Raw genomic sequence first — 24,468 nt, forward strand, 5'->3', positions numbered from 1 at the left:
AAAGGAAAGGACATGAAGGATGTGCCGTTTCCCTGTCTCCTCTCTTCACAGTGTCTCCGCGGCTGCTGAGGAAAGCCGGCCGTCCCAGGATGCGCGCCGTGGCCCTCACCCCGCTGGGAGGGGCGGTCCCCGAGGCCCAGGAGGTGCTGCCCACCCTGCAGACGGAGGTGTGGAGCTGGGGCCACGGCGAGCACGGACAGCTGGGGCACGGAGACAACCTGGCCAGGTAGGCAGGACGAGATGAAGGTCATTCAACACAAATTTGAAGCGTTAAAGGGATAGTAGCATTTTTTTTTGAAGTGGGGTTGTATGATCTACAAATAGCCCCTAAGTACTTTAATTGCAGTAGAAGACTCTCTGCACTCCTCCCGTTAGCAACGCCAGCCCATAATAGCCCTGCCCAGAGATTTACAACATACAGTGTTGTGAACAGACCCAAAGAAACTGCCTATTTTCGTGGCCTAAAAGAGGTTTTACCTGAAAAAAAAAACACAGTTCCATTGTTCACTATAATATAATTTTTTCCAGCCCTTCAAAGTGCAGGAAAAACAGTTTTTATTTGGACCTAACCAACTGCTGATCGGCGGCCGCTAACCCTGGGCGGAGGGATACGTGAGTTTTTCCTGCAATTTGAGGGGCTGGATAAAATTATATTATAGCGAACAATGGAACTGTGTATTTTTTTTCACATAAAACCTCTTTTAGGCCGCGAAAATAGGCCGTTTCTTTGGGTCTGTTCACAACACTGTATGTTGTAAATCTCTGGGCAGGGCTATTATGGGCTGGCGTTGCTAACGGGAGGAGTGCAGAGAGTCTTCTACTGCAATTAAAGTACTTAGGGGCTATTTGTAGATCATACAACCCCACTTTAAAAAAATGCTACTATCCCTTTAAATGCACACGAAACCATACGGTTATTCTTGCATGTGTGTATCTGCAGGTTACAGCCGATGTGCATCAAGAGTCTGAACAATAAGGAGGTTGTGCGGGTGGCGGCTGGCGCACACCACTCCATCGCTCTGACCGCTCAGTCTCAGGTCAGTCTGTCACGTCTTTATCTTTTTTTTTCTTAAAGAGGAACTATGTAGGATTTGTAGCTTATCTATGCTACATTTTCACCTTAATTAAACAGTTTTGGAGTAATTGTGATGGTTTAAACACGCCCCGTAACCTGTATTCTCTTGTTTATGATGGATTAAACTACACAAATATACCCGTCGTAACATCGTATATGATATATAAAGTCATCTACCGCTCTATTGATTGATTTCTCGCAGGCTTTGATGTAAACAAATGCACATGGCCGGGAGGAGGGTTAGCAAAACAGAGGAAAAGCGACCGGACTTGCATGGTTCCTCTTTAAGTGATGCAAGTGGAAAACAACAGAAACATACAAAGACAAAAAACAACATATTAAAGGGTTAGACAAGACAAATCAACAAAGACAAATAATAAATTAGTGCAAACAGATGGACAACAGTGGATGTGTTGGAAATAATGGGGATGAACTGGAACAATGGAAAAATGAGAAATGTGAAAAATGATACTAAAGTGTAGGGAAAGAAAAAGAAAAGAGGGGAAGAAAGAAAGAGAAGTGAAAACAAACTTTAACCTGATTCACCACAGAGAAACTGTCAGAAGACGTCCCCTACATCAGTGTGTCTTTGTGTCCTCCAGGTGTTTTCATGGGGCAGAAACAGCTCCGGTCAGCTGGGACACATGGACTCACCCAGCACCGTCCCCCGCCTCGCTAAGGTGAGGAAACCACACACACACACACACACATATTCACACACATAAGTTTAGTTTATTGTTTATTTGTTTGAGGACAGTGCCACGCATCTGAACGCTGTATGGCACCGTCACCCGCACAGACACATTCGGATGCAGAATGCTATCGGCACTTGTAGCAATAGAAAAATAGATAACAATCTGCATAGACAGATAGTTAGAGAGCAGGTAACAATGCTAGGCAAAGTGCATGAAGTAAAGTGCATAGGTTTTAGCAGCAATTTTCACAATGAAGGAGAGAAAAAAAAAAGGGAAAAAAGAAGCAAAACAAAAGAGACACAAATGATAGTATCTGCATAAATATAGGGGGAGTAGGAGTTAAATTAACTGAGCATCAAAACATGGTTTGACTTTTAATTCTGCTTTCCTAGCGCCCCATGTTTATTTATTTATGTTTATTCATTTATTTAGTGCTGTTATCATTACTACTACTTTTATTTTTACTACCAACATCTTCCCTGTTTTTTTCATCTTTTTCCTTCCTTTCTTTTTTAAATTTTATTATTTCTATACCTTGCACAAGGTATGTGATTATTATTTCTTGACTGTGCTTCAATTATCTGTTAGATCAAGGTGAGGTCATGTTATAAGCCTTTCGGGTTTCAGACCTCACCTGCACATTTATTTTTCATATCTTTCTTACTAGTAAGAGAGATAAGTAAATGTTTTGTTTGATTTTTTTATGTGCAAATAAATAAAAGTCAAAAAAAAAGTCTAAAAAAAGAGTTAGCAGCAGTTTCAGTTACATTGTTACTAGGGGTGTCACGATTCTCCAAATCCTCGATTCGATTTGATTTTCGATTTTAGGGTCACGATTCGATTCGATTCTCGATTTTTTTTCTTTTTCTTACAGCACAGAGGCCTATGCTATTTTCAGACTAGTCTAGTCTACGATCATTGGTTTTATTCATCAAATTTTGTACAGTAAATCTTATTTCAAAAGATGGGATACATATAAGTGATGCAATTTCCATAATGTATCACATTAGGCACTAATGGTCACATTTAAATAATTTCTTTACAATAGAAAGGTAACATGCCCCCAAAAATCATGATCCAGGGGCCAAAATTGCCCCCAAGGTTTTGAAACAAATATATTTATATCTGTACAGTGTACATTATCATAATTTTATTTACATTAATTTTCCGTCGTGTCTCATTATTCTCCTGATGTATAATGTAATGTAAACGAGATTGCGCTGATACGCGAGAGTAATGTGACAGACAGCGGGGCAGTGCTGCAGCTGCTGTGCTGCCATGGACCTGATGATCAGATCCTGATCAGACTGGCGGTGGCCCACAGTCAATCAGTCCCGGATCCTCCACCATCACAGATGCCCCAAAGCCCCCGCAAATAATACATCGACAAAAAGTGGCAAGTTGCAGCTTTTCGTCGGCTTATTATTTGCGGGTTTTTTTTTTTTTAATCTTATAACGTCACTGCAACATGCGGCTCTCAGTGCTTGTCGGTGTTGTGTAGTTAGAGCTGTGTCTCCCTCCTGTTTCCCAGGTAGGAGGGGACAGTAGCCCACCAGGGCTGGGTGATAAAACGCTATAAATTGTGAAATAACTTTTCTTCGATAGAAATATGAGACGTGGTCGATAGTTTTCATTCATCCATGTTTTGGCAAATAGCCAATGATATTGAGAGTTCCGCTGCGCCGAACCAATCATGTGGCTGGAATAGAGCCATGTGCATTTGTTTGGGTTGCTGCAGACGTGCACATCAGCTGTAAAAAAAAAAAAAAAAGAGAGAGAGAGCGAGGGAGAGAGAGAGAGAGAGAATGAGTGAGTGTTGTCTCGAAATAAAAAGTAAAGGAAAACTCGGACCAGTGACTGACAAGACGCTTGGTGCGCAATGGGGACAACGGGCAGTTGTAGCTTTGCGGGCGGCGGAGAGGGGGGAGGGGGGGATCGTCGATCCTCTCTTTGACTTTGATGCTCGAGATCGTGACGTAATTTCGATCGATTTCGATAAAAAATCGAAATTGTGACACCCCTAATTGTTACAGTTGTACAGCAGTTGTACAACACATGAAGCTTCTGGTTTTCACATCTGATGAACACGCGTCTCTCTTGGTGCAGATGTCCGAGGGCATCAGGGTGTGGGACGTGAGCGCCGGAGAGAGACACAGCCTCCTGCTGGCGGACGGGGACTGCATCCAGCCCATCATCTACTACAGCGGGCAGCAGGTGAAGGAGGGGGAGGAGGAGGCGTGGGGGCAGCAGGCGGAGAGGGAGGAAGAGGAGGATGAGCGGGCGGGCGGCTTCACTCCGCAGCCCGTTCTACTGCCCTTCTGCATGAACGTAAGGAAACAGCAGCTGATGAAAGATCTGTGATTCTCATTGGTTGAGATAATTTTTTTTTTTTTTTAATACTTGTTTTTATTTGCAATTATATCGTTTACAAAACATATAAAGACAGACATTCCACACAGACCCTACCCCGCCCCCCACCAGACCGCGCAGAATATGAAGAATACATACGATAGAAAGCAGTTCAATACATATGCCATACAATTATACATAGTTATACATAATTGACCCTTCGCCAACTCCTCCCACAAATGGCTATTGTCCAATCCTACGTTAGCAACCGTAACTATAGGCCTGGCAAGCTTCCCGCAGTGAGTCATTACGTTTGCTTTTGTGGACACATTTTGAGACTAGGACGAAAAACATTTGTTTGTAGAGATGTTCAGATACGAGCGGACTTTTTTTTCGACTTGAGCAAGTGTAAATATGGGGATAACCATATGTTCACATCCGAAATGACAGCTGTACTTTTACCGCGTTTACCTGGGCTTTTAGGGCCTTTACCTGGGCTTTTAGGGCTTTTGCCTGGGCTTTTAGGGCTTTTGCCTGGGCTTTTAGGCGAGGGATCCTCCAGGCAGGGACTGCTTTCACTGACTGATGCAGCGGTGGGAGAAAACAAAACAGCAGCGAAAACTGTATGTGGTTCACAATCGCCCAAAAACTTGCAGTTTGACAACGTTTCATGACCAGTGAGATGACGTAAGTCTTGGTGGGTTGATAGACGGTAAAATGACCAGCCCTTACTGCTGCTCTGTACATTGTCCAGTCGTGTTGTTGAACAGATGTTTTATCCTCCTGTGCGAGTCACGTCACTGAAAACTATGAATGATCTTTGTGACTTCTTCTCTCTATTATCTCAGAACAGTTTATCCAGAAATTTTCTGATATTTCCTTTGAAATCGATACCAAATATTGCCAGGAGCATGGCTGGGAGTGAAAGCTTGCCCGGCGTAGCAACAGTAACCAAGGGGGCGGGGCTTACGCGAAGGGTCAATTGCATTCAGCCAATGAAAGCTTCGATTTGGGGGATTGTTTTCATCAGAGGTCCCCATATTTTGAAAAATATTTCTGGTTTACCCCTCACACTGTACATAATTTTCACAACATGAAGTTACAGATTGATACATGTGGTGTAATCTATCAGGAGTGTAATATGTGCGATGCAAAATGTTAAATTGAATCATTCTATGCTTGGTTGAAGTTAGAAAAGTTTGTGAGTTTCTAAGGATAGTTTCCCATTCTTGATTACTGTAACTGGTATTCAAGTCATTTTCCCATTTCTGTTTAAGATTCAAATGTTTATATAATGGTGGTGGTTGGTTGAGAGAATTGAATGATGGTGTGTTTCCCAGCTGGGCTACGTCAGCACCGTGTTCGCAGGGGGCCGGCGGTGCGTGGCGCTGTCCGACAGGAACGTGATGGGCTTCATCGCCAGCCTCCACGAGCTGGCCGCAGCCGAGAGGAAGTTCTACTGCAAGCTGTGCAACATCAAGACGCAGATCATACGCCCCCTGCTGGAGCTGGGTAAGACTCACACAGAGGGAGGAAGTGGAATTTCTGGACCTAGAGGATGTTTTTCTCTTTTAATAATAATAATAATAAGTGCTTTTACAAATGCTCAAAGACATTTCACATTTCAAAATAGAGCCAATTCAGAAAAATTAAGTTAAAAAACAGCAATAAAACAGTGTAAAACACACAAACTTATACATTAAAAGCTTGTGGATAAGAGGTGAAACGTCTTCCCGGACAAATACAAGTCCAGTTGCCTACGATTCAATTTGCCCAGAAAAGTTATGTAATGTTATCCACAGCTCCATTTATTGATTTTTCGTCAGCGTCGTTGAAAACAAATGCACATGGGCGAGAGGAGCGTTACCAAAACAGCGGAAAAGCGAGCGGACTTGCGTAGTTCCCCTTTAAAGAGGGTTAAAGAGTTTTGAGCACGGTCTTGAATGTTGGGAGTTGTGTGCAGATACGGATGTGTTTTTTTTGAGCATCAACATTACAACACATCCAAAGAGTGGAGACAAGTGAAAGACATACAACAGTGCTCAGAGAAAAAAGAAAAAAAAGAAAAAAAACAATATAAGGAAGGATAATCTGCGCTGTCAAAAGCGAGCACAGAGGATCATCAAAGACACACAACATCCAGCTCACTCCCTGCTCAAACATAAACACTGCACATACAACCTCAGACACAAACGACCAGACAGCATCATCACACACAGATCACGCTTCTTCAACAGTTTCTACCCGGCTACAGTCAGACTTTTAACAAACACAAAATAACCCGGGCACATGGCAACACAACACGCACCCACCTCAGTAGCACTTGGCACTTTTTACACCTATTTATTCTTACATTTATTTACATGTAGACATAGATCTCTGGCCTTTTTAGAAATGTTATGTCCTTGTTTTCTTTTTTAATCCCAGGCTTGAGCCTTTTTAAGTGTTTTTCGTTGTGTCTTGACTCTTGTATGTCTTTGTGTGTTCTCTTTTGTTTCTCCACCTGACCTGGAACAACCATACAAAAATTCCTATTAGTCTACTTGTGACTAACATTTCCGGGTACTCATTGCCAACAATGAGTACCCGGAAATGTTGAGTACCCCAAAGTTTTATGTTAGAAATAGATAGTATGGGTCCCCAGTATTCAGAAACTGCCGGATGCTAATTTATATATATTGGGCAATTAGCACAATTGACATAATTAGCATAAATTAGCATATTTTGCCTATATGGGCAATATTTCAACAAAATTGACTTGGCTGATCTGGGCAATATTGGAGTGGTTTTAGGGGTTATTGATGATGCTGAATCCATTTCTGACATTTTCAAAATTCAAAATGGCTGTCTAAACCGGAAGTGACCAGATTGAAATCGATCAAAATCGGCCCACTGGCGGTTAAAATCTGGTCACTTCCGGTTTAGACAGCCATTTTGAATTTTGAAAATGTCAGAAATGGATTCAGCATCAACAATAACCCCTAAAACCACTCCAATATTGCACAGATCAGCCAAGTCAATTTTGTTGAAATATTGCCCATATAGGCAAAATATGCTAATTTATGCTAATTATGTCAATTATGCTAATTGCCCAATATATATAAATTAGCATCCGGCAGTTTCTGAATACTGGGGACCCATACTATATATTTCTAACATAAAACTTTGGGGTACTTCAACATTTCCGGGTTCACAATGGGGCCCAATGGGCTGGCAAGTAGACTATATGTGTGTTTGCACAAATGGCAAATACAGATTTTGACCTTTTGACCTTTGATAATCTACAGAGGATGTTTGTATCTTTTGTTTCGTCCTGCAGAGTCCCTGAGCTCGGCCCTCGGTCCGGTGACCCTCGGCCTCCTGCAGACGCTCGCTGGGCGTTTCAGCCTCTTGTGTCACCTGACCGGTCAGCACGCCACCAGCCTCACCGCCAACCTGCGGCGCGGACGCGACGTCAAAAGCCTCCTCATCCTCGACCACCACAGCATCTTCCTCGACTCCTACAACGAGTGCGTCTCCACCTCTGCCATCAATTAAAAATCGATCGAAAAAAGATTGATTACGTCTGTGTGTTATAATAACTCAAAGAACTCAAAGGAGGTTAAATGGAAAGCAACTGGACTTAGTTATTTGTCTGGGAAGACGTTTCACCTCTCATCCAAGAGGCTTCATCAGTTCATGTAGCATCTGACCAGTTTAGGTGACTGTCTTTGGTGGAAAGTTGGTTTCGACTTCATTAGTGCGCTATTGTGTTATAACCATAGTGCGAATTACAGGGGGGTTTGGGGGGGTTTGACCCCCCTAATTACGACTTCAACCCCCCTAAAAGAGGTACAAATAACAGATAGGGGGGGTTGAAACATGTATCTTTCTTATTAGTAATCATAAATACTACAATATACAGTATTTCCATAGTCATGCCAGGAAGATGCTTGTAGTAAAATTTCAGACACCCCTAGTGGACTAAACCATTTCATTGTCTTTGCTAGGGTGTGTGTGCATGGGTCTGAATTTCGGCAGTTTAGATCTAGAATATTTTGTTGGTGACTACAAAAATTGTTTGTGTGGTACATTATGTGCCGCATGAACTGTAAAATTGTGTAAAATTTGGTTTATCATCATCTACAGACTGTAGACATTTCATTGAACAAGCAAGATACTGTAAGACTTCTGTTAACTCAAGCACACGTCTGCACTGTACTGCGCGCTGTGTAAAATGTTGACCCCCCCAATTGTCATTGTATAATTCGCACTCTGGTTATAACGACAGTCGTTGGAGTCACTTGCCACTTGTGAACAGTAGTTGTTCTTTGAGGCTAGATTGTTGAATCTCCTGGGAAGCATTGTAAATTTAGTCAGGTGCAAATATGACTTGACCCCAAAAAAATTCTAACAAAAGGTTTCTCAGTTGTTTTTTATAGTATTAGATGTCCTTAATAACATACTAAAAGTTTACCAAAGTTTGACCACTAGAAAGGTGTTATTTTCAAGATGGCGTCCAAGATGGATAGGAAGCCTGAGGAGACACCACAGGTGAATAGGGTAAAATTTTTAACTAACAGATATCACCATGAAACTTCCCAAGTGTATCACTTACATTAAGACAAATATTTTTTGTATTACAAGTTTTGTCAAATTGTATGTTTAAATATGTAAATGAGGCAATATCTCATTAAATATGCGCTAATTTGCATATTCGAAATCTGAACAATGGATAAAAGCCACTTTCAAAATTCTTGTTTTATTTTGTTGACATACTAGAGTCAGAAGTTTTTACAGAGGGGATTTTGGATATCTCTCTTTATCACTCTGTAAATGAGAAAATACTGTCACCAGCCCTAAAAATTCAAGTTGGTCGTGTTTTTAGGAGTAAAATGTTGTATAAATCAGGCTATGAATGATATATCAACAATCCTCTCTGTAAAAACCTTCAGAATATAGAAAGGGATCAAACTGGAAGGTTTGGTGTCTGTAAGTGCTGCTGAAGTGGAGATTTCGGGCTCTTATACAAGATTTTACTCCTAAAAACACGACGATATTTGAATTTTTAGGGCAGCTAGTATTTTCTCATTTACAGAGTGATAAAGAGAGATATCCAAAATCCCCTCTGTAAAAACTTCTGACTCTAGTATGTCAACAAAATAAAACAAGAATTTTGAAAGTGGCTTTTATCCATTGTTCAGATTTCGGATAGGCAAATTAGCGCATATTTAATGAGATATTGCCTCATTTACATATTTAAACATACAATTTGACAAAACTTGTAATACAAAAAATATTTGTCTTAATGTAAGTGATAAACTTGGGAAGTTTCATGGTGATATCTGTTAGTTAAAAATTTTACCCTATTCACCTGTGGTGTCTCCTCAGGCTTCCTATCTTCATCTTGGACGCCATCTTGAAAATAACACCTTTCTAGTGGCCAAATTTTGGTAAACTTTTAGTTGTTATGTTATTAAGGACATCTAATACTATAAAAAACAGCTGAGAAACCTTTTGTTAGAATTTTTTTAGGGTTAGGTGTTTTTTTTTCATATATGCACCCGCCTAATTGGAGATAGGTGGTGTCTGAGACCCCCTCCCCTGTTGAGGGATGGTTTCTCTACTTTTACATACAGCAGATGGCTTCTTTTACTCCTCTTTCAAACCACCTGTCCTCTCTGTCTAGGATTTATGCAGTGGTTGTTTCGTTTCCCCAATGTATAGAGGTCTTTGCATTCCTCGTTGCACTGGACTGCATACACCAGATTGCTTTTGCGGGTGTGTGGTGTGGTGTTCTGTCCTTGGGAGGTCCAGCCTGGTCAGATTGCGTACATGAACTGATGAAGCCTCTTGGATGAGAGGTGAAACGTCTTCCCAGACAAATAACTCCAATAAGTCCAGTTGCTTTCGATTTAACCTCCAGGGTTCCTACACAAGTATGGAAAGTATGGAATAATATGGAATTTGATTTTATACATTTCCAGGTCTTGAAAAGTATGGAAAATGGAAACTATTGTATGGAAATATATTTATCTTAATACTTATTCAGTCTTATTCACATTTTGTATGCGCTATTGTAGGCTACCTAGCTACAATCTCCTGGAAATTATTTGGTTACATAATGGCATACAAAATCAGAATAATGAAAACAAATGATTAATTTCATGATTTATTAACATGATACACATCTATTTACTCAAATGTCACAAATTATTATTTTTTATTTTTACTGAGACACTGCAAAAACTCAAAATCTTTCCAAGAATATTTGCCTTATTTCTTGTCAAAATGTCTAATTTCTAGTCTAAACTAATCTCTTTCCACTTAAAATAAGACTTGTCACCTAAAAATTAACTTGCTTTTAGATAATTTTCACTTGTTTCAAACAGTTTTTCACTTGAAATATGTAGAAAAATCTGCAAGTGAAAGCAAGTTTTTTGTGCTTGTAATAAGAAAGAAAAAACTTGCTCCACTATCAGATTTTTCTACTTATTTCAAGCAAAAAATCTGCTTGAAAGAAGTAAAAAGTGTCGAAAAACAAGCTACTTTTAATATGATGAGTCTTATTTTAAGTAGAATGAGATTTGTTTTGACTAGAAATAAGACAAATATTCTTGGTAAGATGAGTTTTTTGCAGTAGTCTGGAAATTAGGGTCTGGAAAAAGTATGGAATTTGGAAATGTAAAATGTGTAGGAACCCTGAACCTCCTTTTGAGATACTATGACCTGGACAAATGAGAATATGCACACAGGGTTATAATAACACATCTCTCTTTATGACTGTTAAGATACTGCAGCTGTCTAGGCAACTTCCAGGTGATGGGGGGTTTCCAGGCGCTGACCAAGCCGTCGCTGTGAGTCCACCACACATCCACAGACATGACGAAGCTGCAGCAACATCTATCCAGAAACACAAAAGTCTGATGATGAGAGATTTTCATTTTTCCCCTTTTGTAGAGATTTCTTTGGGAAGACTCCCGAGCTGCTGCAGAGGTTGTCGGAGTGCAGCGAGGAGAATCCCGCCATGGCCGACCTGCTGGTGGCGCTCTTCTACCTCCCAGCTCGCCACCTGCACGAATACGGCCGGCTGCTGCTCAAACTGGCCACCTGCTTCGAAGTGGTACGAGACGCAAACCATTTGAATGTTTTTTCTGAATCTTAACATTATAGATTTTCTTGGTACAATTATTGTCAGAGAAATAATCATTATTAGATGTTTTTAAACAATCTGTTTATTGAATTTTACATAATACAGGGTATCCGCGGGGTCTTGAAAAGTATTAAAAGGTGATAAATCAATTTTGGGAAAATAAAAAGTATTAAAAAGTCTTTTCACGACTTTATAAAGTCTTAAATTTTGAAGGTATTTTTTCTGAATTAGCTGTCCAAGAGTTTGAGTCCTAAAAACATTGTAAACGTGTCTGAATTTATTCATTTTATTAAAAAACGAAGATGAACCGGTACATAAAATAGAAAAGAAGATTGTTGTTTTTGTTTTTTGAGAGTGGAGCTGGATGTTTTTTTTTTTATAAACTTTGCCTTTGATTTTTTATCCTAGCCTACTTTGAATTCTGTTGCATCATAGTGGTCTATAGCCTTTATCACACAAAACTGTTCAGTTAAAAGTGTCACTGATATAAATGGTTACAGCTTGAAGTGGCACTGAGGTGTTGAAAAATATTGAGAAGGTCTTGAAAAAGTCTTAAAAAGGTATTAGAATTAACTTCAAGATTCCTGTATATACCCTGTAATAAAAAACAATAGTTTTCCATACAATAGTAATTACAGATGTAAATTCAACATACCATAGAACAGATACCAACCCTTCACACCTATCCCTCTGGCACCGAGCCCCAACAGATGGAAACATATAGTTGAAAAGCAAAGAAAAAAAGATGGGTTAATAAAGGAAGAGAGATAGAGGATAGATACATAAACAATGAATACATTAATGAATGAATAGATAAAAAATGTTTTTAATTTTTATTTTAATCTCTATTTAACAGGGACGATACATACAACATTGCCACAAAAAATGGGAAAATGTGAGTGCATATAAGACGTTTAGCTTCAGCTAATTTGCAGTCTTTGTCCCCGGTGGTCAGGCTTTAGAATAGGATAAAATATACTGAATACAATAAATGCAATGATACAAATACAGTGGATAATACAGTGAATAGGCACCATGAATAAATAAACACAGCTGCAAATTTCAGATAAAGACACAAGTAAAATTTTGCAGTTAATGTTCACATTGCTGCTGCTGCTTGAGCCAATGTTTAACTTTTCACACGATGAATATATGAAATCAAATGCAGTCAAAATACAATTACATTACTACTTATATACACAAAATATTTGAAGTATCTATTAATTTAGGACCAATTATTAATCCCCTAGGGGAAATGTTTGAAATATTCATCATTAATTGTCATCTACAACAAATGCTTATTTTAATCGTTTTTTTCTTTTTAATATATCAAATGACACACTAACATTTAATTTCCTATCAATTCAGTGCCATTTTAAGTTGCACACGTAATCTTTTTTGGAAAGTGACGGTATTTACCTTTACGATTAATTAATTGTGACATTTGATACCGCCATTTATAGTGAAAACAAACAAGTAATCGTGACATCTGTTGTACACCACACACACACACACACACGCTTCACCGTGACTGCTTCGTGTTGTTTCGTGTGTCGTCATCAGAGCTCCAGCGACTACCAGAAGCTGCAGGACAGCTGCTCCAGGTTCGAATCCCTGGTGCTGCAGCTGAAGCGGCGGCGGAAGGAGGCCGAGTACACGTTCCACTTCTGGAAGAGCTTCCCTGGCAAAATGACGGTAAACTCGCTGAGTGTATGTGCTCCTCGTTATTCTTCCTTCCCACCATGCGTATCCTTTTCACATTGAGGTGTCACATGATGTCACCGATTTTTTTGCATTGAATGGGCGTCATTGTGTGTGTGTGTCTGTGTGTGTGTGTGTGTGTGTGTGTGTGTCATTGTGTGTGTGTGTGCGGTTCAGGACTCGCTGAGGAAGCCTCACCGCCGGCTGATCTGCGAGAGCAGCAACAAGGCTCTGACCCTGCAGAACGCCGGGAGGTTTTCCGTCAACTGGTTCATCCTGTTCAACGACGCTCTGGTCCACGCGCAGGTCAGCCCCACACACACACACACACACACATAGAAACACACACACACATAGAAACACACACACAGAGTCCATCACTTCTTTTTTGCCTCTTTTCCGCCATATTTGAGACAGTGTAACCTGGTGTGTTTCAAGCGTTTGTGTGTGCTTGCCTTCGTGCTGTCAGGGCGTGGCGCCTTGTAAAAATCTCGTAAGTATGCAGCCAGAAGCAAATGTCAGCACAGTGACCCCCCGACTCTCTCCCCCTGTCCCACTCTTCTTCCTCCTCTTCTGTGTGTGTGTGTGTGTGAAAGGCTTAGGGCTCTGTGTCATTAGATTCAGACATGACAAACACAACACATAACAGATAAAGCCACTAACGAGTGATGCTGAGCTAACGAGGGCAGATCATTGATGCTTTATTTAGGTTCACAAAGTCCTATCAAATCAGACCAGGGTTTGTAAAAACAGCAGCAAATCAATCAATCAATCAGTACAAAGTCTAGAAACTTTCCAGACACTTTAAATCCATCAAGACAGTAGGAGAAGGGCTTGATTTTATTGATTTTATTGATTTTAAAGCAACTAAACGGAAAACAAAGGGGGAAAACAGCACCGTATGTATTTGTCATTAGAATAATTGTTAGACCGAGTCGTGTCACTTTCACCCACATGACTCAGAATCACATGTTTGTCTACAATCTGCACACGAAAAGCACAGAGCTCCAGCTTTTGGTTTTTACTTCTCCTCTTCCTGCTCTAAAATAGTGTTGCTGAAATTTCCCGAATTTGCCTCTTTTAAATTCCCGGGACAATAGAGCCCCTCTCCCGTGAATCCTGGGAAACCCCGAAAAAAATAATAGGATATATTGTAATACTGCTTTAAGGCTACTACACGCTTCTGTTACTAATCTACAATACAACTATATAAAAATGTTTTAACTTTCTGTAGGCATACAAATAACTTTAGACCACTTTAATAACAAAAACAAATCGGCCAACAACAATTATCATTTTAATTATGATCAATATTGTGCTTTATGGTTCAATCTGAAGCACTCCTAGATTCCAATGTTCACTTTTGGAGTGGGTATTTCCGTTCATAAATCTATATATTTCACACAGTTTATTGAGCGTATATTATTAGTTTAGGTCTTTATTACGGCAGCATAATGAGAAAATATCTCGGGAATCTTTTTTTCCTTCCCGTTATTAGATTGACTGACCATTTCCTGGGATTTCCGGAAAAACGGGTCTGCTCTAAAACCCAAAGCTTGAACCAACGTCCCTGTTTTATCTGACAGGGAACACCCTCTCCTCAGACTCTGTCAGTGATACCCAGCCCTACCCCGACCTACCTACCTCCACTCTGCCTGCTCCAGACCTACAGGGAGGGCTGCACCGGAGAATGAACTGTCTCTTATTATGAATCTTATTCCCGTGCAACTTTTGAAATACAAAAAACATAAGATAACATAAATGCTCCATCATCTTGGAGAGTTTGTTTCCTTGGTTTGGATATAAACAGCTTGGACCAAAGGGTTTGAAAGGACAGAATAGTCGAGTCGTAGCACTTCCTGGTTCACGTCTCCAAAGCAGCTCCTTCCCCTCTCTCCCTGTCCCGTTTCCCTTCCCTCTGCCTGCCCCCCCCCCCTCCTGCACCCCTCAGCCCCTCCACTGACTGTGTGACCCCTGCCTTGACTCACTTACACCATCATCCAACTACCCAGCAGCCAGGGCCGTTGCTAGGAATTCTGGGCCCCCTTAAAGAATACTAAAGTGGGCTCCTCCCCCTAACTTTTCCTTTTTTTTTCTTAGACTACGTATGTATTATCGTTTTTTATTTAGCCTTCTTTGTTTTGATGCTAATGCAGCATTACACTGCAAAAACTCAAGTATCTTACCAAGAATGTTTTTCTTATTTCTAGTCAAAATGTCATTTCTAGTCAAAACAAATCTCATTCTACTTAAAATAAGACACATCATATTAAAAGTAGCTTGTTTTTAAGACACTTTTTTACTTCTTTCAAGCAGATTTTCACTTGGAATAAGTAGAAAAAATCTGATAGTGGAGCAAGTTTTTCTTCCTTATTACAAGCACAAAAAACTTACTTTCACTGGCAGATTTTTCTATTTATTGTGAATTTAAGTGAAAATGATCTAAAAACAAGTTAATTTTTAGGTAATGAGTCTTATTTTAAGTGGAAAGAGATTAGTTTTGACTAGAAATGAGACATTTGGACAAGAAATAAGACAAATATTCTTGGAAAGATGTTGAGTTTTTACAGTGTACTATGAGTATTAGTCAGGGTCTTACGCAGAATAAATCAGTCATACAAAGATTAGACTACTGGGGTTTTTTATGGGCCCCACTGGGCGCTGGGCCCCTAGAATTATCATCACCTTTCTCCCCTATACAACGGCCTCCTCCTCCTCTGTGTGTTGTGCCGTGAGCCTGTGCAGCCGTATGAAACAGAGATGCAGGGTGTTGGTGGAAAAGAGCATGCACGCTTCAAAAACATGTGAAGCTCATGTCTTCGTCTTGCATGACTGACCCCCGGCGTCCCGTAGGTTAATCCTGAACAAGAAGCAGCTCAGTTCTTCTTCCACATGTCTTCAAAATCTGCTTAGATGTGCTCCAGTTGTTCTAGTTCCAGTTTATTTAAGACAAAACCCGTGTGTGTTCAGGTTGTGAGGCTGTTTTAATATTCTATAGACTTGTCTTCTGCTTTATAGCACAGTGTGATTTACAGTAGTAGACTGGAGTTCACCTTCTGTTGTAAAATAAAAAAAATAACAATCTTCTCTCCTCTTTCTAAATGCTCACCCTCTCCCCTCTTTTTTCTCTCCTCCCTCCCCCTCCTCTCTTTCCTCCTTCTCCCTCCTCCAGTTCTCCACCCATCACGTCTTCCCGTTGGCCACGCTGTGGGTGGAACCAATCCCAGAGGAGAACAGTGGCACGTGAGTCTCAGTCACCACATCAAACCGTTTAAAGTGTGAAAAATAATGCTATAAAGAATCCTACTGTCACAATAATTAGTAGATTCAACCCTCAAAACTCCAAAAAACTGTAAAAATACTTAAATTATGTACAAGAGTTGGTTGATAATTGTAATTTTCTCTCTTATTTTGTTGTATTTATTCATTTAAAATGTATTTTATCTTCATTTATCTGCCATATTGTATATATTGTAATGTTTTTCACATGGTCTGTTTGTGTAGATACGGTTTAAAGGTGATCAAACTGAAAAACAAAATTATATCTTATATTATATATATTATATTATATTATTTTTATCTATATAAAAATAATTATATCAAGAATCCTACTGTCACAATAATTAGTAGATTCAACCCTCAAAACTAAAAAAAAAATGATGCAGCTGTAAAAATATTTAAATTCTGTGAAAGAGTTGGTTGATAATTGTAATTTTCTCTCTTATTTTGTTGTATTTATTCATTTAAAATGTTTTTTATCTTCATTTTCTTGTATTTATCTGCCATATTGTATATATTGTAATGTTTTTCACATGGTCTGTTTGTGTAGATACGGTTTAAAGGTGATCACACCAGAGGAAACGTTCACTCTTCTGGCTTCCTCCCCCATGGAGAAGGTACAGTAGGACGTCTGTCACTGCTGCTGCTGCTGAAACACACCACACACACACCTCAGAGCTGCATGGATTACATATTAAAGCGTATGTGAATGTGAATCTGCTCCCAGGCCAAGTGGCTTCGCTCCATCAACCAGGCGGTGGAGCAGGCCCTGAGCGGGGCCGGCCAGGACTCGGGGTCGGGGCAGAAGCTGGAGCCTCCCATCTCCAGGTCGGCCTCGTACACCTTCTACAAGGACGGACGGCTCAAAGAGGCCACGTACGAAGGCCGCTGGCTGGCTGGCAAACCCAACGGCAGGTAGGACACACACACTCACACACACACGGAGTGCTTTTTTTGTTCTTTTGAACTTTTTATTTTTCATTTTTCCACAAAAACAAAACATTCACTAACATATGACCATATGAATTGAAATACAGGTAAATAAAATACAGTAAAAATACCATAAAGAGAAATCGCACAGAGAATAAATATTTGCACCAAAAGGAATAACAGCAGTACAATGTCAATCTTAGAGATGTATGACAGTCTTATAATAACCCATATTCCTCCACTAGTCCTCCAAATAGAGAGTAATACAGTTCCACCTTTGTTCAAAAGTGTCCATTTTCAGTTGTAGACTTGCAGTCATTCGCTCCATTGTATAGACCCTTTTCAGTCTTTGTACCCACTGATTTATGGTCGGTGGTTTTGGATCTTTCCAGTTAACAGTTATCATTTTCTTAGCAATCAGTAAAAGTATCCGTAACATGTATCTTTGATCTGAATTGTATGTTTCCTGAGGTATAGCTCCCAGCAGGAAAATCAATGGGTCCAATGGGGAATTCACCCGTAGGATCTTGTCAGTTTCTTCCTTGACTCTCTTCCAGAATTCTTGGATAACTGGGCAGTCCCAAAAGATATGAGAATGATCTCCAATGTTTCCACAGTTTCTCCAACACACACACGGAGCGTTTTAAATCATGATATAGGATGTGGTTGAGATTAGGGGTGTAACGGTACACGTATTTGTATTGAGGCGTTTGGTTCAGTTTGCCCTATGGTCAATCCGTTACTGGCTTGAACTGTTAGTGCTGCACTTTACATGTAAAAAAAAAAAGTTGTGTTCAGAAGTTGTTTTTAAAGGGACAACGAGGAGTTTCTATTTGGTTATAAAAAAGTCTCATATTAATGTGGATGAATCTACGCTACCCACACATATATGGTTTTGTCTCTATGGTTATTTTGTTATTATTAGTGGTGGTGGAAATGCTGGGCGAGCCGACCAGCGTTTCCTTACTTTCGGTTTCGTGGCGAGTCATAACGCCGCAGAATCTCCCTTTATGGTGGGAACTACGACGGTATGTGATCGTCTTCCAACCTCTGACTTTAATTCTTGATGAATGAAAACATGAGTCTGTCTTGCGCCGGTCAAAGAAATGTACGGTGCGCGCTGAGGCTCATAAATGTAGTGTGAAAACGCTTTGCTTTTCCAAAACTCCTCGTTGTCCCTTTAAATCATATTTTATGTTTTGTTTATTTGTGAATATTTTATTCATTGTAAGGCTTATTTTATATGTTTTGTTAATTTGAGAATAATTTATTGAACTTATTAGGCAGCACTTTACAACAGTATTATATTTTTTTCATATTTTGTATAATGGTTTAGTTTAGTTTAGCTTAATAAGTTTATTTGTATCAGGGACAGAATGTACCTACTATAACATAACATTAGTAGGTGAGTAAAATAATAACATTTGACTAAAACATGTACATTTGGTTTAGAAAAATTCCTAATAAACAACAAGCAAATTTATGTTTTGCATTTTGGTTCTCTTACTGTACCGAAAATGAACCGAACCGAGACTTCAAAACCGAGGTAGTACGTACCGAACCGTGATTTTTGTGTATCGTTACACCCCTAGTTGAGATGTATTTACTGTATTATCTTCTCCAGGGGAGTGTTAAAATGGCCCGATGGACGGATATACACAGGAGAGTTCAAGAACGGACTGGAGGACGGGTGAGAGCTGCGTTCCCTCAGGATTATTTGAGATGTAAAGATTCAGTTTTTTCATCCTCCTCCCTGTGTGTGTGTTTGTTCTTTGTGTAGCTTCGGTGAATTCGTGGCTCCCAATAAAACACTGAACAAGAACGATCACTACCAGGGGCAGTGGAAAGACGGAAAGATGCACGGCCTGGGAACGTACAGGTGGGAGCAACAACACAGTTTTAAATAGCTGGAAAGACACTGTAGTATGAGAATAGATCACAAAGTATTTATGCATCCAGTTTCCTTCCCGACAGAAAAGACTGAGCACAAAGGACTTTTATCTTTATTTAATCTTTATATCTAATTCATATTTCCTGCTGGTTCGGGGGCGAGTAGATAAAGTCTCTGCGTGTCCGTCTTCACAATGTTTATGTTATTCTGTGTGAAGTTAGCGGCTGCAGGGGGAATCACAAACATAAACAGGCATTCAGGCGTCATCGGATGTCAAAACGCTCCACTGTGGTTTTTTAATAAGACCATGAGACATGATTTTACAAGTCTGGCGATTTGTGACAGCGGCAATTATTTCATCTTTTTCTCTGGTTCCAGGCTTCTCAGATATAGATCTGTGGTTTTTTCAAAGTTTCCTGCGACAGTAAACAGAGCAGTCCATTTCTGTGAATGTTTTATAGAGGAAATGGTTAATCCATAAATCTATAATTAGCAGATTAATTTTTATTTTTATATAACCAATTTTTATCTAACATTCTGGTAGTGTTACATAATCATATATTTCCCCCCAGTAAACAATTGTAGTGAACAAACACAGAATGATAATACACAAGTAATCTAAATCGGGATTGTTTTTAGAAACACTGACTGTGCACAACTATAGCACTAGAGGGTCCAGCAGTGGTCAAGAACTAAGGCCTTGTCACGATCTTTTATCTATAGAGCAATAACTGAAATAATCTACCTCACTACCTCTGTTGTATTGAATGGAAACAGGTATTTAAAAAGAAATTGAAATTTTATTTTTTATGAGCTGTATACGAGTAAGAGTGGTTCCACTTTGTTATCTAAGAAAAACTCTGTTTAAGATGTGTGGAAATTTTTAAGTGTTTGCTTTAACTTTTTAACATTTAGGTTATTGTGATTGACTGTAAATGTAAATGTAAATGTATGATATGTTGTGTATATGTATATTTTGTGTGGACCCCAGGAAGACTAGCTGGCTACTAAGGTACCAGCTAATGGGGATCCTTAATAAACAATTCTAAACAAATCAGCAAAATAAATGAATACGTTCCATAAATATTTAACGAAAGAGTATAAAAGGAACAGGACATGAATTTTTAATGATAATAAAACAAACAAACATCAACCTCCTCTCTACATCCGTAGGTACGCCAGCGGTGAAGTTTACGACGGCTCCTTCCAGGACGGCATGCGACACGGCCACGGCATGCTGCGCACCGGCAAGCTCAACACCTCCTCCCCCAGCGTCTTCATCGGCCAGTGGCTGCAGGACAAGAAGACGGGATACGGAGTCTTTGACGACATCACAAAGTACGGACGGACGCTGCGTTTTTTGTTTTTTTTCTTTTCTTCCAATAGACCAGAGCGGCATCTCTATGCAAATGAGAATGACTGATGCATCCTGGGTAATTTAGGGGCAGCACCCATGGATGTATTATATTAACGGCAGCACCCGGCATTTTTAAATTGCACTCAGTGGCTTTTTGTTTGTGTTTTGATGGAGCGTAGACTAACTAACAATCAATTTGAATGTTTAATTTTTTGTTTCTTTTGTAGCACTATGTCTCATAATTATTTTGACACCCTCTTTGAAACCCACCGTTCACGCTATCTTGAAAAATTACAATTAATTAATCTACCGGTATGCTCCTTTAGCCTCCCACAATGATCAATGACTCCACACAGTGGCCAGAAATGTCTGACCCAGACATCTACACGTATTTGGTGGAATCACCGGGGAGGTTTTGGCTCAGTGTTGTCTGTAAATAGCCTGTTAATAGACAACTTTTTGTTAGTTAGTTTGTTAAGCCAGTTAGGCTGAACTTTTCAATGGAGGGATGCCGGGTGCTGCCCCTAAATTACCCAGGATGCCTCAGTCACTCTCATTTGCATAAAGATGCTGCTCTGGTCTATGCTGTTTTTCGTATCGTCTGTTTACGCTGACGCTGTGTTTGTGTTTTCTGCTCAGAGGAGAGAAGTTCATGGGCATGTGGCAGGACCACCTGCGGCAGGGCACCGGCGTGGTCGTCACACAGTTCGGCCTCTACTACGAAGGAGCCTTCAAAGACAATAAGATGGCGGTGAGCACGTTGAACACAACAACAACACACAAAAATGTGAATAATCAGAAGAAGGGACTGACGTTTGGAACAATTATTGATTGATTATTTTCAGGGCACTGGGATCCTTCTGTCGGAGGACGACACCACGTATGAGGGGGAATTCTCTGACGACTGGACGCTCAACGGGAAGGTGACTAAAGCCCTATTCGCACGGGATTAGTATTACCTGGGGACGTCTGGTCATTTGTGAATTACCCCCCCACGTCTGTGTTTCTTACATATAAGTGATAAGTGAAGTCTGTATTTTACTCGAATTTACTGACATTTAGGCTCCGATATGACGTCAAAGCTGTGCACGTCGTAACATCCGCTGCTGTCACATCCATGTGCGAAGCAAATGTAAATAAAATGTCAAAGCAGCAACGTGACTTTGCAACAGTGTTGAAAATTTCGCTCTTTTGATGGAATGGAGCCTGCTCTTTTGCATCATGCATGCGTGCTGTGGACAATTCCAGAAGCGCAACATCTATGAAGTTGAGCAGCCACTGTCGCCGAGTTAGTATATGGGGCGGTTTCCACCTTGTTGCGATCATCTTTTTAGCTGCAGTTAGGCCAGCCAGAAACACGCGCTATGAGGATTTCATAAGTTTCAGTTGAGAAAGATCATTTAAAATAAAAACAGATGGGGACAGGGGGATGGGAATGGACAATAGCAACGACAGTTCACTCTGCACCATTTTCCCAAAATTTGTAACCCCTGGGCATTCCCAAATCATGTGGAAAAAGGTGCCCACTGCGCCTTTACGTTTGGAACATTTTTTATTGTTTTCAGGGCACTGGGATCCTTCTGTCGGAGGACGACACCACGTACGAGGGGGAATTCTCTGACGACTGGACGCTCAACGGGAAGGTGACTAAGAAACGTTTCTACAGATGTGTTGTGTGCATCAAACGAGGCATACTGTAGTAAAACGTTGTGTTTTTGTCCTCAGGGTGTGCTGACCATGGCGAACGGCGACTACCTGGAGGGATCCTTCGGCGGCGAATGGGGCTCGGGCCTCAAGGTGACAGGGTCCTACTTCAAACCTCACCTGTTCGACGGCGACAAGGACAAGACCCACGTTGTGTAAGCTCACCCACGTCATCGAGGGGGGTAACGATTGTGAACTTTATGTCAGGGGGTCATCAACTATATTTGTTGAAGGGCCAGAATCTTTCTCAACAGACACCTTGGGGGCCGGACATTCAAATCAGGGCCGTTGTATAGGGGAGAAAGGTGATGATAATTCTAGGGGCCCAGCGCCCAGTGGGGCCCATAAAAAACCCCAGTAGTCTAATCTTTGTATGACTGATTTATTCTGCGTAAGACCCTGACTAATACTCACAGTACACTGTAAAAACTCAACATCTTTCCAAGAATATTTGTCTTATTTCTTGTCCAAATGTCTCATTTCTAGTCAAAACTAATCTCTTTCCACTTAAAATAAGACTCATCACCTAAAAATTAACTTGTTTTTAGATCATTTTCACTTAAATTCACAATAAATAGAAAAATCTGCCAGTGAAAGTAAGTTTGTAATAAGGAAGAAAAACTTGCTCCACTATCAGATTTTTTTCTACTTATTCCAAGTGAAAATATGCTTGTAAAAAGTGTCTAAAAACAAGCTGCTTTTAAAATGATGAGTCTTATTTTAAGTATAATGAGATTTGTTTTGACAAAAAATTACATTTTGACTAGAAATAAGACAAATATTCTTGCTAAGATACTTGAGTTTTTGCAGTGTAATGCTGCATTAGCATCAAAACAAAGAAGGCTAAATAAAAAATGATAATACATACGTAGTCTAAGAAAAAAAAAACTGGAAAAGTTAGAGGGAGGGGCCCACTTTAGTATTCTTTAAGGGGGCCCAGAATTCCTAGCAACGGCCCTGATTCAAATAGGCCGAGATTGAAATTAAATTCACATTTTTGCCTAATAATTTATTTGTTTATATTCTATTGTACCTGTAGGCTCATAATTTTCATTTATACATATCTTTGGTGTTTAGTATGATATAAAATGAAAAATCTTGACAGCTGGACTTTCAGATACTCCCACATCTTATCCCAACGCATTGACTTACAGGCGCACACAAACAGAGACCGAGAAATATAATATAATAGCTACTTGTAAACTATCAGAACTCAGTCGCGGGCCGGACTGGAAGGTTTGGCGGGCCGGATTCAGATTCGGATTGATGATCACTGCTTTATGTCTTCGTTTTACTTCATATACTTTGTGTGTGTGCATGTGTGTTGCAGGAAGCTGGGGCGTCTGTGTGTGTGCGCCGAGGACAAGTGGCAGGCGGTGTTCGAGGAGTGTTGGAGTCAGCTGGGCTGCGAGGCGCCGGGCCAGGGGGAACAGCGGACGGCCTGGGAGAACATCGCCGTGGCGCTGACCACCAGCCGCAGACAGATCCAGGACAGGTGAGCACAGCGTGGCTCTCTGGGTTTATATATGAATAATACATTTTATAATAATAATACATTTTATGGATTGATTTTTTTAATTTTATTTATTTATAACGCGCTTTTACAAGTGCTCAAAGACACTTACATAAAAATAACACAATTAAAATACAAAAAATAATATAGAAGATCAAAAAGAGATATGAACTGAGATAGGATAGCAGAACAGAAAATTAGACATGTTTAATTTACAGATTAAAAGCCAGTTTAAAAAGGTGGGTTTTTTAGCATAGACTGTATAAAAAAGGTTTTTAGTAGTGATTTGAAGCGGTGTAGTTCTTGTTCCAGCTGAGCCGCTGTTTGCCATAAATAATCATTCATTTCAAAGATGCATCGACATTCATAACGGGAGGATTCTGAATCGATGCAGTTACGTCACATAATCGATTTTTAAATTCAAATAATTCATTCAAGTTTGATGATGTTCACATACAGAGACAGTGATTTATTTTATTTTAAAGCCAAGATTTAAGTTTTGTTTTTGAGAAATTAACAAGTGCACCTTTAAGTAGGCTAGGCCTTTTTGTTTTCTTTGTGTGTTCAGAAAGGAAGCTGCTGTATTGTGGAAAATGCATTTATATGATATTTTCTATTTAATTTTATGTACGGTAAATAAAAAGTTGTCATATTTATCTGACTATTTATGTTCATAAATGAAAAAGCCATGTGTGGTAACAGAAAATTGAGGATGTGATGCATCGAAATGCATCGTATAATCGAATCTAACCGAATCGTAGACCGGTGAATCGCGTGGCCAGTGAAGATGCACACCTCTACTGTTTTCTTCTGTTAGGTCCTGAGATTGCATTAGAGTTGAG

General features: G+C 40.0%; 1 protein-coding gene across 3 annotated transcripts in view; it reads left to right on the plus strand.

Annotated features, from left to right (window-relative positions):
- Positions 1 to 24,468, plus strand: part of als2b (alsin Rho guanine nucleotide exchange factor ALS2 b) — a 54,270-nt gene that overhangs the window by 21,396 nt on the left and 8,406 nt on the right. Inside the window, exons 7-26 of one of the 3 annotated variants that reach the window (XM_085801742.1) lie at positions 52 to 226; positions 941 to 1,037; positions 1,678 to 1,755; positions 3,877 to 4,098; positions 5,460 to 5,631; positions 7,439 to 7,628; positions 10,890 to 10,955; positions 11,059 to 11,221; positions 12,815 to 12,961; positions 13,130 to 13,258; positions 16,125 to 16,195; positions 16,782 to 16,848; positions 16,959 to 17,146; positions 18,786 to 18,851; positions 18,942 to 19,040; positions 20,226 to 20,390; positions 21,049 to 21,160; positions 21,255 to 21,332; positions 22,135 to 22,268; positions 23,444 to 23,608. In XM_085801742.1, the coding sequence (XP_085657868.1) occupies positions 52 to 226; positions 941 to 1,037; positions 1,678 to 1,755; positions 3,877 to 4,098; positions 5,460 to 5,631; positions 7,439 to 7,628; positions 10,890 to 10,955; positions 11,059 to 11,221; positions 12,815 to 12,961; positions 13,130 to 13,258; positions 16,125 to 16,195; positions 16,782 to 16,848; positions 16,959 to 17,146; positions 18,786 to 18,851; positions 18,942 to 19,040; positions 20,226 to 20,390; positions 21,049 to 21,160; positions 21,255 to 21,332; positions 22,135 to 22,268; positions 23,444 to 23,608 (2,584 nt within the window). Of the gene's footprint in view, positions 1 to 51; positions 227 to 940; positions 1,038 to 1,677; positions 1,756 to 3,876; positions 4,099 to 5,459; positions 5,632 to 7,438; positions 7,629 to 10,889; positions 10,956 to 11,058; positions 11,222 to 12,814; positions 12,962 to 13,129; positions 13,259 to 16,124; positions 16,196 to 16,781; positions 16,849 to 16,958; positions 17,147 to 18,785; positions 18,852 to 18,941; positions 19,041 to 20,225; positions 20,391 to 21,048; positions 21,161 to 21,254; positions 21,333 to 21,974; positions 22,053 to 22,134; positions 22,269 to 23,443; positions 23,609 to 24,468 lie in introns of all 3 variants that reach the window. The other 2 variants (XM_085801753.1, XM_085801734.1) reach the window with 2 other exon arrangements.

The sequence above is a fragment of the Trachurus japonicus genome, chromosome 2 (genome assembly GCF_045865225.1).
Source record: "Trachurus japonicus isolate A0001 chromosome 2, Traja_1.0".
Lineage (NCBI taxonomy): Eukaryota > Metazoa > Chordata > Actinopteri > Carangiformes > Carangidae > Trachurus > Trachurus japonicus.